Source organism: Magnolia sinica, chromosome 10 (assembly GCF_029962835.1).
Source record: "Magnolia sinica isolate HGM2019 chromosome 10, MsV1, whole genome shotgun sequence".
NCBI lineage: Eukaryota > Viridiplantae > Streptophyta > Magnoliopsida > Magnoliales > Magnoliaceae > Magnolia > Magnolia sinica.
This window is the reverse complement of record NC_080582.1, coordinates 44,537,931-44,557,551: the sequence shown is the minus strand read 5'-3', so window position 1 is coordinate 44,557,551 and position 19,621 is coordinate 44,537,931. Positions and strand designations below refer to the sequence as shown.

The 19,621-nt window shown below is 36.7% G+C and overlaps 1 protein-coding gene across 5 annotated transcripts in view; it reads right to left on the bottom strand.

Annotated features, from left to right (window-relative positions):
• Positions 1–19,621, bottom strand: part of LOC131258340 (alpha-mannosidase I MNS5) — a 173,891-nt gene that overhangs the window by 42,152 nt on the left and 112,118 nt on the right. For all 5 annotated transcript variants that reach the window (XR_009178064.1, XM_058259594.1, XM_058259593.1 and 2 more), the window contains 2 exons: positions 11,720–11,861; positions 11,442–11,592 (listed from right to left, as the gene is read on the bottom strand). Coding sequence is in view for 4 of the 5 variants with exons in the window: in XM_058259594.1 (XP_058115577.1) it covers positions 11,442–11,592; positions 11,720–11,861 (293 nt within the window). In the remaining variant the exon portion in view is untranslated. The remainder of the gene's footprint in view (positions 1–11,441; positions 11,593–11,719; positions 11,862–19,621) is intronic.

The window sequence follows — 19,621 nt, the reverse complement described above, 5'->3', positions numbered from 1 at the left end:
AACAATAGCAATTCTGATTTAGAAAACTCAGAAGACGATATGGCCCTTCTAGCGAAAAAGTTTTACAAAATTTTCAAAAGTAAAAAGAGAGTTGATTTTCAAAAAGCTAATGATAAGAAAAAATTTAAATGTAAAACTTGAAAATCATTAAAAGACAGTCAATGTTACAATTGCCAAGAATATGGGCATTTGGCAAACAGGTGTCCTAAAAAGGACACGCCCAAAAAGAAGAGTATGTTGGCTACTTGGGATGAATCTTCCGGTTCTGAAGCTTCTTCTGAATCAGAAGATTCTGAAACTGAGTCGGGCAATGAAGTCAAAGCCCTTATGACTCTAGCCAAGTTCACTTTTTCAGATAATGATGATCTAACACGTGAAGAAAATCTGAACAATGATCATGAAAATGAAGAAAATCGTCAAGATGCTTATAATGCTCTTTACAAGGAAAGTTGTAAAATTGCTGTTAAATTAAAACTTTAAAAAGAAAAGTTTTCAAAGCTTAAAGAAAATTTTGATTCTCTTATTTTAGAAAAATCCCATATTTCAAATTGTTTTGAAAAATGCAAATGCGATTTAGATTTCAAAACTTCCCTTATTGAAAACCTTAAATCTGAAAATGAAAAACTTAAAACTTGAAGTCTCTTCACTTTTGAGTTCAAAGGACCCATGGAGGTATGCCCAAGGTGATCCAAAGTTAGAAAAACTTTTATCTGGATCAAGAAAATGTGGCGACCGATCCGGTTTGGGCTACGATAGATATATTCCTCCTAAACAAAAGAATACTCCTCCTAAGTTTGTAAAAGGAGAGTCCTCAAACTCAAAAGAGAAAAGTTCTAATAAAAAATTTTCTAAAAATACCAAAACATTTCAATGATTTGAACCTAAAAGTAACCATATCAACTATAATAATCAGAACCGAAACCCTTTAGCTGAAAAAATAGTTGATTTGCTTAAGGAGCTCTTAAAATCTAATTCAGTGGGTCATTCTTACAATAACTACAAACATAAGAAGACCAACTATACTCCAAAACCCAAAATAGTTTTGAAATGGATTCCTAAGGTTACTTGCTTGGTTGCCCACACGGCTTTCAAAGCTACAAGTCATTCAAAGTGGTACTTAGTGGATGCTCAAGGCATATGACTGGTGATAAAGGTCTATTCACCGATCTTAAAGACATGGCTGATGGTTCAGTCACATTTGGTGATGGTACAACTGTAGGATTATTGGCCAAGGTACGGTTCAACTTTTTAATCTCCCTTTATTTGAGAATGTTTTATATGTACAAGGTTTAAAACATAACTTGTTAAGCATTTCTCAAATATGCGATAAAAACCACAGCGTAAAATTTTCTAACCTAGGGTGTGAAATTTTAAACAAAAAGGGTTCAGTAATATTAACTGGTCGTAGAATTTCTGAAAACTGTTACATCGTAAGTGATTCTATCTCATCTGATCAATTGTATTACATGGTCAATACCGATGAAATTGAGTTATGGCATAAACGTCTTGGACATGTACACTACCGCAATCTATATAGAATGAGCAAAAGAGAACTGATAAGAGGTCTACCTAAATTACAGAAAGTAGACAAAATATGTGGCGAATGCCAGATTGGCAAGCAAACAAGGAACTCTCACAAAAAGGTGAACTCCAATGCCACATCAAGACCACTCGAGATTCTCCATATGGATCTTATAGGACCTACTAGGACGGAGAGTCGAGGTGGCAAAAAATACATTTTGGTAATCGTTGATGATTTTACCAGATTCACATGGGTAGCCTTCTTAAGGGATAAATCAGAAACCCTTGAAGAAGTAAAAAGGGTTCTCAAACGGATTCAAACGGAAAAAGGTTTTCAAGTTTGTAAGATTCGCAGTGATCATGGATCTGAATTTGAGAATAGCAGTTTTAAGAAATTCTGTTGTGATCGGAGAATATCACATGAATTCTCTACACCGAAAACACCACAACAAAATGGAATTGTTGAAAGAAAAAATAGTGCTTCAAGAAATGGCAAATGTAATGTTGAATAGTTTGAAGCTCCCTAAAAATCTTTGGGCTAAAGCTGTAAATACTGCATGCTATATAATCAACCGAGCTTATACAAGTAAAACTTATAATAAAACGGCTTATGAAATGTGGTTCGATAAGAAGCCTACTGTCAAATACTTTCGAGTTTTTGCCAGCAAGTGCTATATTTTACGTGACCGTGAAAATCTGGGCAAGTTTGACACTAAAAGTGATGAAGAGATCTTTTTAGGATATTCTTTGAACAGTCGAGCATATCGAGTACTGAATTAAAAGGACCGGTGTTATTCAAGAACCCATTAATGTGGTCATTGATGATCACTTGAATACACCTGCCACAAGTTCAGATAATGATGAAGTTCTTTTAATTGACAAACCAGATACTTAATCAAGTCAAAATAACTCTGAACTGAGGACTGTCAAAGATCCACAACCACTCAGATTCTTGGAAACCCTCTCACTGGTGTGCGCAATCATAGACAACTAGAAGATATATGTAATTACTGTGCTTTACATCCCAGATAGAACCGGTTAACGTAAAAGCTCTTACTAACGAAAACTGGATTGTAGCGACGCAAGAAGAGCTTAACCAATTCGTAAGAAATAATGTTTGGTATCTTGTTCCTAGACCTAAAGATAAACATATTATCGAAACTAAGTGGATTTTCAAAAATAAGTCTTATGAACTTGGTAATATAATTCGAAACAAGGCTGATCTGATTGTACAAGGGTACACTTAAATTGAAGACATCGATTATGATGAAACCTTTGCCCCAGTAGCTCGTCTTAAATCAATCAGACTATTTATATCCATTGCTTGCTTTACAAAATTCAAAATTTATCAAATGGATGTAAAGAGTGCCTTCTTAAATGGTGATCTGCATGAAGAAGTTTATGTTGAACAACCAACGGGTTTTGAAGACCCTAAGAATGTTGATCATGTCTATCGCCTAAAAAAGGCTCTCTACGGTTTGAAACAAGCTCCCAGGGCATGGTACGAAAAATTGACTAAGTTTCTACTAAGTCATAATTTTCTAATGGGAAGTGTTGATAAAACTCTTTTTGTTAAGAAACATAATGATCATTTCTTAATAGTGCAAATCTATGTTGATGATATTATTTATGGATCTACCTGTACTAACATGACTATTGAGTTTGCAGATTTAATGAAATCTAAGTTCGAAATGAGCATGGTTGGGGAATTGAATTATTTCCTAGGGTTGCAAGTAAAACAACAACCTGATGGTATTTTTATTTCTCAAACCAAATATGATCTGAACTTAATTAAAAAGTTTGGATTTGAGAATGGGAAAAATTTTGATACTCCTATGAGTACAACTTTAAGACTCTCAAAAGGCTCTACAGGTAAAAATGTGGATCCTAAATTATATCGTAGTATGATTGGCAGTTTACTTTATTTAACTGCAAGTAGACCTGATATTGCTTTTAGTGTTGGTATTTGCGCTAGATATCAATCTGAACCTAAAGAATCTCATCTAACTGCTGTTAAGCGGATTATGCGATATGTCACAAGTTCGGCTAATTTGGGTCTCTGGTATCCATATGATACCTAGTGTTCAGGTGGCAGGGTACACTGATGCTGATTGGGCTGGAAATATCGATGATAGGAAATCAACCAGTGGTGGTTGTTTCTATATTGGAAATTGCTTAGTTTCTTGGTTTAGCAAGAAGCAAAGTTCCGTATCACTCTCAACTGCTGAGGCTGAATACATCGCAGCTGGAAATGCATGTACTCAGCTTGTATGGATGAACAGAATGTTAAGTGATTATGGAATTGTACAGGATTCAATGGTTTTATATTGTGATAATTCCAGTGCGATAAATATATCTAAAAATCCAACTCAGCATTCACGAACCAAGCACATTGACATTAGATATCACTACATTCGTGAATTAGTGGAAGAAAAGACAATCTCTTTGGATTACATTCCGACCGAGACTCAACTTGCTGACATTTTTACTAAACCGCTCGACAATAGCAAGTTTAATAAATTGAAATTTGATCTTGGTATGTGTAATTTAAATTGATTATTCATGCATTTCTGTATTATAGTTTATATATTTATTAAATTATAATTTTAAATTTCAGAATTATGTGAAGAATGCATGTTTTTGTCTTTGCATGACCAGTCGAGGATGTACTCGACCAGTCATGGCACGACCGATCAAGGAAGACCCACGACCAGTCGTGTAGCGCGCTAGACCTTTTAATTTGGGGAAAAACCCTTTCTTCCTCATTTCCTCTATCTTCTCCAACGGGCCGTAGCACGACTAGTCGTACCCAACTGTTTGATTCATCAAGATTAGTGCATTATTTCAGTTATTCTTGTAGATTCAAGCTCTAATCTCTTCATTTTTTTCCTTGGAGTGCTTGATTTCATGTTTCCTTGAAGATTTTGGGGTTTTCTTCACCCAAATCTATTTTTGAGAAAACTCATTCCACATCTTTTGCAACTCCTTGTTTCTTTGATTTTCTTGTTGCAAATGGATGCTAGAGGGAAAGAGAAAACTTCCCGTGGTGCTTCCTCATGTAGATCGACTCCTTTAACAAGGCGCCATCTTCGGTCACTCGAAGATGATCCCTCACATGTGCGAGATTTAAGAATACGCAATGTTATTGTTGAGCGACCTGTTGATCTTGAACACATTGCTCCTTTTGGTCTGCTTCCACTTCTCCAATCTATAAGTTGGGCTAACATCCTACGTTGGGTTGGGCCAGCATACCAATCTATTGCACAGGCTATGTTTGCTTGCATTTCTGATTCTTCGACTGAGAATTTAACGTTTAAAATAGCTACTAGAGAAGGTCCATTTGATATAGACTGTCATCTGATTTCGGATCTAATGGACATACTTGTTAATGATGAGGGTATTCCTATTCATACTTTAGTTGAGAAACCCTCTGAATCAGAAAAACTTGTACTAACTAGAGTATTATGTAACATGGATGTGCAATGGACTCATAAAGGGAATGCGCTTGCTTCCAAGTACTTATTACCCAAATACAGAGTTCTTCATCGAATATTCATTTCAAATCTGTATCCATGTTCTGGTAACAAAACAGAACTGACTTCCTTTATGGTTCGGGTTTTGCATTCCATCGTCTCTGGTACTCAAGTTTGTCTTCCATCTTTGATCTGTCTTTTTATCATTCAATTTCGTCTCCATCCTGGACACAGTGATATTCCATTTGCCTATCTTATGACTATGTTAGCTACTCACATGCTAGTTGCTATGCCTGTTGGAGAGGCTCATATTCATCATATTATTTTCAACAATTCAAATATAAACAAGATGAAATTGGAATTGGCACCTGGACAAGTGGATGTGGGCGGTGGTGGATTTGAAGCAAGGAATGTAGAAGAAGGTAGCGATCTTCCTCCTGATGATATAAATATGGATGACATTTTTAATGAAATTGAATCAGACTCTGCAAACGATCCTGACTATGAGCCATCCAATTTTGATGCTCGTCTTCGTGCACTTGAGGAGAAGGTAGAGAACATGAATGTTGCCCATGATTTACAATTTAAATATATGCGCAAGTATCTTAGGCGCTTAAACAAGGGCCTTCATCAACTTGATCCTACCATACCTACTCCTTCAGGATCTGATTAAGTGTTTTTATCCTATGGTCTGTAATAACTCTTATACAACTTTGATTTCTTTCAGTTTGTGAGACTGACTTTGGTTGACTTTGGTTACCGATATGTGATCTTTGAATTTGCTTCTATATGTCTTTCATATCTTGCATAATTAACTCCTTTGTTACTCCCTTGTTAAGTCTTCCTCTTCCATTTCTTCTTTGCTTCCTTTGTCATATTGTGACAAAAAGGGGGAGAAATATTTCTTTGGATTGATTCTTTAAGGATATGGAATGGATATGGATGTGGGGTAGTAGCATAGCATAATTTGCATAATTTTTATAGATTTATATGTGCTATTCAGGGGGAGTAAGTAAGGAGGTGTTTTGCCTACTTCATGATGATGTGTGCTAGTTGATGATAACTAGTGCATGATTCTTCAACCAGGCTGTAACTGGTTTCCTTTTATAACTAGTGCATGATTCTTTATTGAGATGATTCTCTTATTTTTATTGAGTGTGTTTTGTCACAAATTTGACAAAGGGGGAGATTGTAAGTGCTATGGTTATTTGCTCCTTTGATTGTCAAATTTTGTTGTGCCAAAACCACAATCTGTGTCTTGTGTAGCACGTTGATATATATGTTCAAGGCAATGTATCTCATGCTCAAGGACAATGCTTCAAGTCAAGTACAATGATCTACTTCAAGAATTGCAAGATCAAGTACATTGTTCTCTTCTCTAAAGCTTCAGAGTTTTTAAGCTACGAGATCTTGTTCAAGACTCAAGGTGAAGTACAACGTAAGAACTACAAGTTCAAGCTTCCAAAGATCTCTGAAGTACAACTCAAAGTTCAAGCTTTCAAGCTTCATCAAGCGTCGAGATCTAAAGCTTCATGATCTTCAAAGATCATCCATCATCTGAAGAAAAGAATGTTCAATGTTCATACTTCATGTCTCAGGTATGAATGACCTTAGATTGACCTTAGGGTAGGTCATTTCGGATACATAAGTCAATTGCTTATTTTATATGTATTTTGGTCTGTTCTTAGACAAGTCCTGGACTCTGTTCGACTAGTCCTAGAACTGACTCAACCAATCCAAGAAATTCCAAGACCAGTCCTAAGTTGTTGCAAACTTTCAGAATTTTTTAGTTGAGCTACGACCAGTCCTGGAGTCTGCTCAACCGGTCGTGTGAACAGTGCCGACTCGTTCACGACTAGTCCTGCAACTACGCCTCAAACTCCAGCAATGAATTCTGGTTTCTCACGACCAGTCGTAGGCAAGTCACAACCAGTCGTGAAGTGCCTACGACCGGTCGTGGAACGGTTTTATCCGATCACGCTCAAAATTTCAAAATGTTGTTGGTCCTACGACCAGTCGTAGTGTCCACAGGACTAGTCGAAGATGCGATTTCTGCAACTATAAATAGAGCACGAATTTCAAAGTTTTATATCAAATTAAAGTAAAATTAAGGCATCACTTTGAGAGATAAGTTTGTGTTCTTTTTAAGCTACATTGTGCATATTTAATATTCTTTTTTGTTAGCTTTTTATATTTGATTTTGTTTCTGCATTCCAATCTGATTTGAAAGAGGAATTGTAATATTCCACTACTTGGAATCAAAATCAAATAGAGCTAGCCCAACTTGATTTAATTTAAAATCAATTAGAACTTAGAACCATTTCCAACTGAGTATTGGACATTGAACTTCTCTATTCGAACTTCTACTCCGATTTGGTTCTTCCGGGCTGCTACAAAAGGAGAAATCCAGGTATTTTACATTTGTGTAAATCTTCTATGTTTTTGGTTTCTTTGAGATTAAGCCAGAAAAATCTCTAAGTGTTGGTTATCTAAGGAGAGTCAGAAAACTCAGAGTGTGGGGTTTTTGAATTGTGTAAGCCCATTAGAAAGACACAATTGTGAGGGTTTTAGGTGAACCTGAGAAAAACCTATTTTCATAGTGAACACTAATATCTCCTATGTGAGGATATTAGGAGTGGAGTAGCAAGCTGTGTGGCTGTTGTTTAACAGTTGGTGTACACACAGGTGAACCATTATAACTCTTTGTGTTTTGTGGATGTGTGATTTATTTTCTATATCTTTAATTATTCAAGTTTGTGGGATGTATGTGTGGATGTGAATGTTGTAATATTTACATTTCAAGCATTGTGGGGAATGTTGTAATAGTTTAGACTTTCATTCCTGCTATTTACTTTTTATTCCTCTTCAGTTTGAGATATTGATACTTAAGCCGTTCTAGTAAGTTGTCCTGCCATAAACCCTTGGTTTTTATGGTGCAAGGTTGTCCTTAGAACAACATTTGTATCAACCTCTCAAGACTTGAATTTTGAGGTTGCTTTACATTTCCGTACTATGACTTGTTTAAAGTGCTATCTTTCCTTTATTCATTTAAATTCCGCTGTTAAATATTTAATTTGGCATAGTCCTATTCAACCCCCTCTAGGACATATAGCTTGGCCTTTTCATAGAGAATGCTAGTGTATTGTGTATGTGGTTAGTGGCCCCTTTTAGTGTAAATGCATGTGCACACTTTCCTCTTCTCCTGCAGTGTACTATATGCTTTATTATAATAAAATATTATGTGTTAGGGCAAGTAAGCCTAACACATCATCTCTCCCAAACTCTCCTTCTCTCTCTCAATATTCTCATCTCTTCTTCACATTATCATCATCAAATCATTCTCTACTGATTATGATGACGACAACGATGACACATAAATTTAACCACAAAAAATCATAACTTCTACATGTGGATCATTGGTAATAGGGTTGCACTCCAACCACACCGACACATATTTGATTCTCGTTTGCTGCATTTTTTTTTTATTACTAAAAGACCCTAGACTTAGCGGTTGACTTAGTTGGAGTCATACCGAGTCCTATCGAGTCAACCACATAGTTGAACCAACTCGACAAGTCATATCGAGTTTGGACCAAAGTCAAGCTCGTGACCGAGTTTCTCAAAGATGCAGCTCGAAATATCGTCAGTTTGAGTTGACTTACCGAATTTTGAGTTGAGTCGGTGAGTAAAAGATTTTAACAACATATCAGTGTGCAAGTTTTAAACATTATGAAACTACCAAACAGTGTTTGAAATATCGGTATCGTGTTACGTATCGCACCCTTGGGATACAGATACGTATCGGTTATCGCATGGGATATATCAGTTGTATTGCGTAATGTATTGTTGTTGTTGTAAACATGGGGAAACATTGGAAAATTGGTTGAATTTTTCAATGAAACTTCAGTAATTGTTAAAAAAGAGATCAATACACACCAAGGTATTCCGTATCGGTATCGGTTGGCGTAACAGTGCCCACCGATACCGATACGGATACGGGGGTGTAACGACGATACGGGGGCATAACGGCCCTAACGGTGCAATTTTTTTCCCAAAAAAATATGAAAAAATATGGATTAAATCCGGAATATTGTAAGCATTTCAAATATGTATTCATTTATAAATTGGAACATGTTTATGGTGGTGTAACGGTCCACTCTTTGGTGAGAAGTTGTATCGGACTGTCTAATAAATTTATGAACCAAACAACCTGGAATTAATTGCAAACCTTTTATATTTAGTTTTCTAACTATACAATATCTATATAAATTTATTATAATGAATGTAATACCAAAACATCTTATATTTTCAAGTTTTCCTTTTATTTATAGTACTAGTGCATTGCATACTTCATGACTCACATGCATTTTTTTTCAATATATAGAGTTTAGGGACTTTTGTATCCTCTTATGTAATTCATATACCTAACAATTTGATATCATTTTCCCCCATAAATCTTTTTTAAAAATTAAAATTAAATTGAGGTAAATAGTATTGTCGATTCGGGGCTGGTTCGGGGACCATTTGATGCCCCAAGGCCCAAACTAACCTCAAATTAATGCAATCTATTGGCACTTATCCCGCTAATGGATTGGTGGACATTTATTCGACAGTGAAAAATGAAAAATATCAAATGGTCTTATTTCAAAAAACAACTGGAAAAAAAAAGGTATATCCAGATCTCAGGTGGACCACTAGTGGGCCAGGCGGGCCACCTCGAGGTATTTATATATCAATGCCATCAATCTATTTTGCCAACTCATTTTAAGGCATGGTCCAAAAATTTAGGTAGATCTAAATCTTCGGTAGACCACTAGTGAGTATTCCTTTAAAAGTGGGGCCCACCTCAATGCATTTGTTGTATATCCATGTGGGCCATCCTTTTTGCCAACTTATTTTAGGGCCTGGTCCAAAAAATGAGGCTGATCCAAATCTTAGGTGAACCACAAAATAAGGATTTAATTCCCACCATTAAAAATTTCTCAAGAGATCAAGCTACTATTTGTGTTATCCCTTCATCAAGGTCAAAGTTTATGTGACCTTATCAACAAGTTCGATGGAAAATAAACATTACAGTGGACGGCATGGATATACTACACATAAATTAAGACGGGCCCCATGTAACAAAATGGTGCACTTGCACTGTTCAGCGTGCACCGCAGAGCACGTTAAAAAACAAATTTAAAGTGCGTGGCTGTTAATGGTTGTGAAACAGCCACGCAGTCCATTCCGTTTTCGATGCCAAAATGAAAAAGAAGAGAGAGGGAAACCGAAAAGAAAAGAGAGAGAGAGAGAGAGAGAGAGAGAGAGAGAGAAGAAGAAGAAGAATCGCTGCAGCCGCAACAGTCGCAGTCCGAGAAGAAGGAGAAGAAGAAGAAGAAGAAAAGAAAGAAAAAGAGGTATGTTTTTTTTTTTTTTTGGAGGCCCGTAACAGCCGTTATGGCCCGTTACGGCTGTTACGGCCCCGTAACGGCAGTTATGGTCACAAAATCGGGGGGGTGCCCGTTTCGACTCCGTATCGCGTAATGGTGTCGGCCGTTGCCGTTACCGTTATGTATCGGCCGATACGGCCGTATCGTAACGGATACAAAACACCCTGATACACACTTATAAATCAAAACATTACAAAAAACAAGTGTACATAATAGGTTTTCTTTGCATGGGGTCCTAATCTATGCGCTATCTAACTGAATTAATGCAGGTATATTCAAAGTCTATTCATATAATTTATAAATGTAAGAAGACGTGTGGAAACACAAGTAATAAATTCAAAAGGAAAAGAAGAATCACTATATTAGGTTACATATATGTTTGATTTTATGTTTGGACACAAAGATTGCAACTGATTTGCGAGAAATTGGGAATTTTTTATTTTTTTTTCAATTTTCTGCAATGCGGCCCATCTCCTCCAAATCACGAATCGAAGCTCCAAATCCATGATTTTTTTTATGTTTATAACAATTCAACACTAATTTAACATGATTTACAGGAAAAAAAATGATTGAAAATTGAAAATGCTCACCGGATTGAACATGTGTGATATCTCCCACAACTTGTGTGTTTTGTATCACACAGGCAGGATACAAGATATATCATAGGATATATCGGCTGATACGTCGATACTTAAAACACTGCTATCAAATACAAAGACAATGTGCAGTAAACGGCTTAAGAAAAAGGAATTCTCACTCACAAATTTTGTTAAAATCTTCATGAGGAATCTTAGTTAACTAGATTTCCGTTCTAGTGAAACATTGGAAACACATGAAAGTAGTTAAGAAACTACACATTGGCAGATCTTAACTGTTCATTTACGGGATCTACAATTTTCAATTGGAGACGATAGGGATAAACTTAACCAAACATGCAAGAATTATTTGTCAAACTTTGACAGCTCAAAGCGTGATGTAATTGAAATAGAGGTGTAGAAGAGGGAAGAATGAACACCTTGATGGTACTCCAATTAGTTAGGAGGTAGTCTTGTGAAAACTTAGCATGCCAAGAGCTTCGTATAGGAAGAGGGTGACCCTCAGTTGTAAATATATAATTTTGATTAGCCAAAAATGAATCGTCAAAAAGAAGATAGAGGTATTTGCACCTGAGAAATGATAGAGAGAGAGACAGGTATTATTTCAAGTAAAACATTTTAGTCAGTGTGGGCAACATGTGAACATTTGATGAAAACATGCACACTTTTTCATGCCAGAAGATTTAGAATTGCTCACGTTTCAGCTAGAAAGAAACTATGCATATGATCTTCCAGTTGCATAGTTGTCACGTCTTTAACACTAGCAAAACCACCTTCCACTTTGGTGTAGGTATTGAGAGATTTTACAATTGATTCACCCACTTCCATGTACCAAGGATCTGTAAAGGCAACAGTATTATTAATTGAACAAGCTGCAGAAAAACTCACAGTAATAATAGGTGCAGAATAAGAATGGAGCCGTAGCTTGCCCAAATGGAGTACTATTATGTTTAAATCAGTTTTTGCCAATGTTCGAGTTGTCGGTATCGCTACGAGTTTCGCCGGCCAGAGATAAAGATATAATATCGTTATCGCCGATAACCAGAAATGCGGGGAAAGGGAAACATGGGGAAAACGATGGAATTTTTCAGTGAAACTTCAAGACATGCCTAAATACACATATTTACATATTTAGGAATAAAAAATTGCGAAAAGAATACATTACATAATAAGTTTTCATTTAATGGGACCCAAAAAGCATGCGATGCCATAAAAAATCACTTTAATAGCAACCAAAATGAGTTTATATATTACAAATGCAGCTGGCATACACTAATTAAGACACGTAAAAGTAAATGAACTCAAAGATGTCAAATCAAGGATGGATTGGATTATCCAATCAATGTGGTTTTTGCATGATAGAGATGTACATGTGGCAAAATCTAACATAATCTAAATTGAGTTTTCGCTTCATCAATATCTGTGTGACCTGATCAAGAGGTTGGATGGCCAAAAAAAAAAAAAAACATTACAATGGCCCAATGAAGTTTTTAATGGTGAGCATTTAATCACCACTGTTTCCCTTAGTGTGGTCCACCTGAGATGCAGATCTGTCTCATTTTGGACTCATGCCTTAAAATTATCTATCAAAATAAATGGACAACATTGATAAAATATTTATCATTATGATGGCCCCACAGAACATGGACCCATCAATCCACGGATCCAAACAAGTCACATGTACACATCATATAAATCAATACGCTCATCGTACTGAGTCAACTGTGTGGGGCCCATAAGTTTTGGAGCAAGCTAATATTTATGTTTTCCCTTCATCCAAGTCTATTAGACCTTATGAACAAATTGGATGGAAAACGAACATCATGAAGGGCCCCAGGAAAGCTTCAATGGTGGATATCATTCCCACCACAACTTCATGTGGTGTGGACCACTTGAGCCTCATATCTGGCTACATTTTGGGCTCATTACCTAGAATAACAAATTAAAATGGATGGATGGTGTAGATAAAACAAATATATCATGGTGGGCCTTATAGAGCCCTGACAGGAGCATCCATCTCTAGGCTCCAGATATGCACCACCAGGCTCCAGATCTGCGCCAACGCCGATTTTCCCATAAGCAAAGATATCGTGAGAACTTTTTGAGAACTCATCATATGTGATGTGAGTCCAAAATCTGAACGGTCTAGGTGATGCAGCACTCCATGAAACCTCTATAGTTCAATTTTTGCTTTCATCTAAGACTTCAGTGGGCCATTATAAAAGAAAACATTTTTCTCCCTTGATTTGCATCTTTCTTTGCTATGGCCCACCAGAGTTTTAGATCAGGGTAAAATTTGGCCTCTGGGAGTTTCATGTGACGCCGCATCACATGAAACGTTCAGATTGGAGGCCCATTACAAGTGTGAAAAGATACCTACGTGCCTCGTGTAGCCGTGCCCGATAAAAAAAAGGACGTGGATTATCTATGACAGGTTGAGTAGCAAGACTGGCTACTGAAGTGACGTCACCAAGTTATGTGGGTCCTATCATGATGTATGTGTTGTATCCACACCGTCCATCCATTTGGAGAGAACATTTTAGGCATGATCCAAAGAATTAGACGGATCCAAAACTATAATGGACCCCACCACCGAAAACAGTGGAGTGAGTTACACTCACCGTTGAAACCTTCTTAAGGTCCACCGTGATGTTTATTTGAGATCCAATCTGTTTATGAGTTAACACAAACATTAAATAAGGCAAAACACAAATATCAGCTTCATTGAAAACTTTTGTGGCCATTAGAAATTTTTAATGGTGGGCGTCACTCTCTCCACTTTTTTTTTGTGGCGGGGTCCACTCAAGCTTTGGTTCTAAATCATTCTTTGGCTTATGACCTAAAATGGTCTCTCAAAATGGATGGACGGTGTGGATACAAAACATACATCATGGTGGGACCCACAGAACTTGGTGATGTCACTTCAGTAGCCAGTCTGGCTACTCAACCCGTCAGTAGCACATCCGTGCCCGATAAAAAAGGGCTCCGAACCCTTTCTTTTAATCCAAGAGACCCTAAAACCCCTGAAATCTTCCCCAAATCTCCGGATTTCTCTGGATTTTGTTTTTTTTTCACATTTCCTTCCTAAATCAATTCCGTTTTCAAGTATCAATCTAATAGAAGAAAGAGGAAAAGGGAATCGAGATTTTCTTTACAGTAACCTACGAATAGCGAGCTTCGATTCAAATGGCCCACCAAATGCAGCTTCCAATCGGGGCAATCTATTCTACAGGTGCGGAAATCCACCCTATTGAAAGTTTCTCTCTCTCTCTCTCTCTCTCTCTCTCTCTCTCTCTCTCTCTCTCTCTTCTGATTTTTTCGGAATATTTCTTCTGACGTGTTTCGTATCGTTGGACTGCGACGATATTGCGAACACTGCTGACAATTGGACTTTTCACAAGAAATCGATAAAATCGCCGAAAAATCAGCGATATTAGGAAGAGAGACGAAAATAGGGAGTTTCAGTGTCGCAACTCTAGCTATACCCAAATTATCAGCGATAATTCGATAATATCGCCGATAATTTAAACACTGGTTTTTGCATTATAGGTATATCATTGTAAGGCATAAGTAAAATCACTAAAGTAGCAAGACTGATGTTAAAGAAATAAAAGCTTCTTTTGTCTGATTTCTGAGAAATCTTAGGGTCATTTGAAATTATAATAAAATGTATATAGTGATATAAAACACCCAGCGACATTGCCCATCATTACAGAGACGTCTGCGGGTGAGGTTGTCTTTTAGACAGACAACAAGAAGATACCATGGGGATAAAATATTTAGCTCAGAACAGAATATTTCTCCCCACGATATCTTACTGTTTTCAGACTAAAAGTCACTCATCTGCTGACACGTCTGGAATGATGAACGATGTCAGCAAAAGTTTTATATCACAGTATATATCATCAGTATCATCTAAGCCTTATCCCAACTAATTGGGGTAAGCAACATGAATCTTGTTCCACCATTCTACTCTACCAAGGGGCATAACTTCAATTAGACCATAGATAAGTCTTTTTTTACTATCTCTATCCACTTCCCTTCAACGTGTACTAACTCACTCCTTTTAACTGGCAATTCTTAGTCTTCATTGCACATCACCAAACCATCTAAGTCTACATAACCTCATCTTATTACCTATTGGTAATACTCCTAAGTCCTAAGCTCCCTCGAATATATTCATTTCCAATTCTATCCTTGTCTTGCCACTCATCCATCTCAACATCCTAATTTCAACTACACTCATCGTATGAACATGTTTCTCCTTAACTGCCCAACATTCTGTCCCTTAAACCATGGCTGGTCTTATAGCTATCCTATAAAATTTCCCTTTTGGTTTTGAGTGGATAATGACGATCACATAAAATTCTAGCGGCGCATCTCCATTTCTTCCACCCAACTTGAGTTCCATGGGCGACATCCTTCCCAATCTCTCCACTCGCATGAATTGTCAACCGGAGATATCAGAAGTGATCATTTTGAAAAACTTCTTGGTCAGCAATCTTAACTACTCGTTTCTGCTCCGATTGAAATTGCACTCCATATACTCTTTTTTTTATTTGACTAGTTTTAAATCCTTTGGATTCGAACGACTTTCCTTGTAATTGCACTCCATGGGCGACAACCTTCTCAATCTCTCCACTCTCATGAATTGTCAAACCAAGATATCAGAAGTGGTCATTTTGGGAAACTTCTTGGTCAGCAATCTTAACTACTTGTTTCCGCTCCTATTGAAATTGCACTCCATATACACTTTTTTAAGTATGACTAATTTTATATCCTTTAGATTCCAATGACCTTCCTTGTAATTGCACTCCATATACTCTGTTTTAATCTGACTAATTTTGAATATATATCACAGTATATATTTTCTTGTAATTCCAAATGCCCTCTTAACAGCATGGAGTGGTCGTACAAGGAAAAAGCATTAGAAACCTTGCGTCTAGATCTCATCTTCCAAGCTCCTATGCGCAACATAGTTTAGTTGATCTTTCACTTCAAGGGTGTGGTTTATGAGATTGAATGGCTGTAATCCTCCAAGGTTATGTACCACATCGAGTAGGATCGATTTTTGTCTATTGAATAAGAGGCAAAATCCCCTAAACCTATTATGAGGACCATTAGACAACCAATGCTAGATCATGCCCAAATTGCTTTGTCAATGCCATTTATTTGGGTTTGATAATGTAAACCACCATGAGCCTAGATTCTGACATGTGTAGTCCAAGATCCCAAAATGGGATAAAAGAAGAAAATGTTAGGCTTTTTCAGATGATTTAGTGGGAATTATATACAAAGTTGCATGTTAGGATCTATAATGGGATATAATCCCATAATAAATGAACGGGGCCATTTATTTCGTTGGTTCATGACTAGATGTTGGCGTTGTTTGATCAAGTAGATTCTTAAGAGACATGGACAAGATAAGTATCATGCATCTGAGCCATGCATTCTTGTTAAAAGAGATCACATCTGTGAACCTAGGGACCCAAAGTGGGGTCCATCAGATTAAAAAGTGTTATTTATTTATTTACATTTTTTTTTGTATTTATTATGATATTTTTTTAATGAAAATCCAAAGAAAAAATCTTACGATTTATGATACGGTTAAGACCCGATTACGACTTACGATCCGGTAATGATTACGACAACATTGAATATATATATATATATATAGATAGATAGATAGATAGATTGATTGATAGATAGATAGATAGCGTGTAGCGTTATGCGTGATGCATAGTGCTTAGCCCTCTATAGCGTGTAGCATAAATATGTAGCATGTAGCATAAGCTACACGATACTTCTATTTTTAATTTAAAAATAGGACAAATATAATAAATAGTGGGAAAAAGGAAAAAATTGTAAAAATGCCTAAAAGATAATTCATTTTATCAATTATAAGCATGTTCAAACAAGTTATTAGTTATCATTTATCAAAAGTCAATCCACATATATAAGCCAAATCAAATAATTATCACATCAACAACTTTCTACGCAAACCACTTTAATTAATAATGTCTAATTGAAACCACAAGTCACAATTATGAAAAGAAATAAAAATCCCATAGGTTAAAAGTATCAAGTACAATACAAGTGTCACATTCCTCAACATTAGATACAAAGAAAACATGAAAAATAAAAATAGTAAAAAATACATTGTATCCTACACTACGCGCTGCGTAGTTATACCGTACGCTACGACCCCTATAGTGTACGCTACATGGGATGTACGCTATTTAGGACACTACGTAGCGCTATAGCCACGCTATGCTACATAGTGTACACTGCCACTACACTACGGGCGCTATTTGCAACACTGATAAATGTGTGTGTGTGTGTGTGTGTGTGTGTGTGTGTGTGTGTGTGTGTGTGTGTTTAGCCTTAGATTTGAAAATGATATGAACTGATATTGAATATAATTGCATCACTTGTGTCAAACAGTGGATAGTCTAGGACCCTATATGAAGGAAACTTATTATATACACTTGTTTTTTATGATATTTTGATTTCTAAGTGTGTAATAATGTATTTTTTTAATATCACTTGAAGTTCCATTGAAAATTTTGACCAATTTCCCATTGTTTCCTAAAAACAGTGATACATTACACAATACATCGAATATCTCCCATGCGATACCCAATATATTTCCATATCCCAAGGGTGCGATACATCCGTCGATATTGATGATGAAAAGTGAAAACACTACTTTAATCGCCAACCATTATTGCTTCGTGTTGTTTTAAGTTACTCATTAACTTCTTTAAAAATTGCAGATCCACAACAAAAGGAGGAACAGGCTAGATCAGAAGTAGCTAAATGATCTCATATTTGTTCAATGCAATCAACATCTTCGAGCACAATACCTAAATCGTGGCAAGATCGATCTAATATCAATGCATAAGATTGATGATTGCAATGAGTGGATAGTTGCAAAAGGAGATGATCAAGTGGGCGAATACAATGATTGACTTGGGATCGCATGGAGGATGTCGTTGGGTCCTTGATCTAGCTCCAAGTACTAGATCACAATTGCAAAGGCATAAAAACATCGAACCAAAAGATAAGGAGATTGATACCGAGGAAATGGAGGAAGAAGAATATGTCAAGAAGGGAGATGACATTGAAGATGGTGGACACACATCAAAGGACAGAGAATTTCCTAATGACGACTAGTGATTCATGTTTTGCTTGGGTAAATAGTAGTTTATTTTGTTTAAGGGAATTAAGAGTTGAGGCTTGGATGTTAAGGTCATGGTTTTAAAATTTGTTATTTACCTAAACTCTAAATAATATATTGACTAGCTTTCACTTTTGATTAATCGTTATTACTTTGGTAGTAGACTAGTTTCATGGATGGTTTGATTAATGGTTATCCCTACCTCTTTTTTTGAAGTGAGACTAATCCCCGCGGATACACGCAATCACCCACAACCACATGTATAAGGTAAAGCCAAGGAGGGGAATCGAACCCTCACCTATAGGGAGCAAACCTATGGTGAAGACCATTCGCCCAAACCTCGTTGGGTTTGATTAATGGTTATTGATTAGCTGGTTATCAATATTAGTTTGATAAAAAGACGGTTTAGTGTGTACATTGATTTTGTTTAATTGACTTAGCTCTATTTTACTTTCGTTGATTACTGTTCATTTTGATAGATTAAAAAATCAGCATACACCTATAAACATGTTAATATTAATCTTTATCATATTTTTAATGTAAATATTAATATTAATTATGTTTTTGTAAATGCGCCCGCAAACTTCAGGCATGTGCCTAGGCATTTCAGGCACTCCAGGGGCAGTGCTTGGGCTTTGCATGGTGCCTTTGACTACATTGGGGAGAAGAATCAGAGGATGAAGAACAAAAAGATGGTACTACACAGGATGAAGCAGAAGAAGGGATAAATGGTGTTAAAGACTGGTGATAGTGAGAAAATCATAAACAACGTTATGGGACCTTCGAAATGACCAGGACATATCAAGCAGCATCCCATACAAAAGCCAAGAAATTGGTGCTCCTGACTCTGCAACCTGATCGTGGATCGCCCCATGAGACAATTTTAGATATTATGTTTATTCCTCTTCACATGCATATGGTGCACAACACCAGACTTTTGTTGGCGATCTTGCTTATGGTGACGAACAAGGAATCTGATTGACAATCCAAACTGTTCATAATGTCTGAATCATCTTATATTACACACCAGGACCTCCACAGCAACAGATTGACACCTCCAAACTCAGTGTCGCTTTGATGGATTAATAATATGGTTCAATAGTACACCAAGGACAACAACACCTTTAACCACAAGCCAGACACAAGTTCATGCATAAAAAGTGTTAGCGATAGCCAGATCTCCAGTCAGGAGCTGAAAAAGCCTCGGAGGCACAAATTCAGCTCTCAAGTCCATCTTCTACAGTGCCAAAGTCAATCTAGTGGTTCAAAAGTACGACAAGAACATCCACACATCAATGTACAAGTGATAGAAGCAAAACCAACACAAAAACAAGCATCCCAACATATGTCATGGCATACTAGGGTCAGCAAGACAGGACCTATCACAGTTGGTTGTGTCACCAGCAACAGACAGCCTAT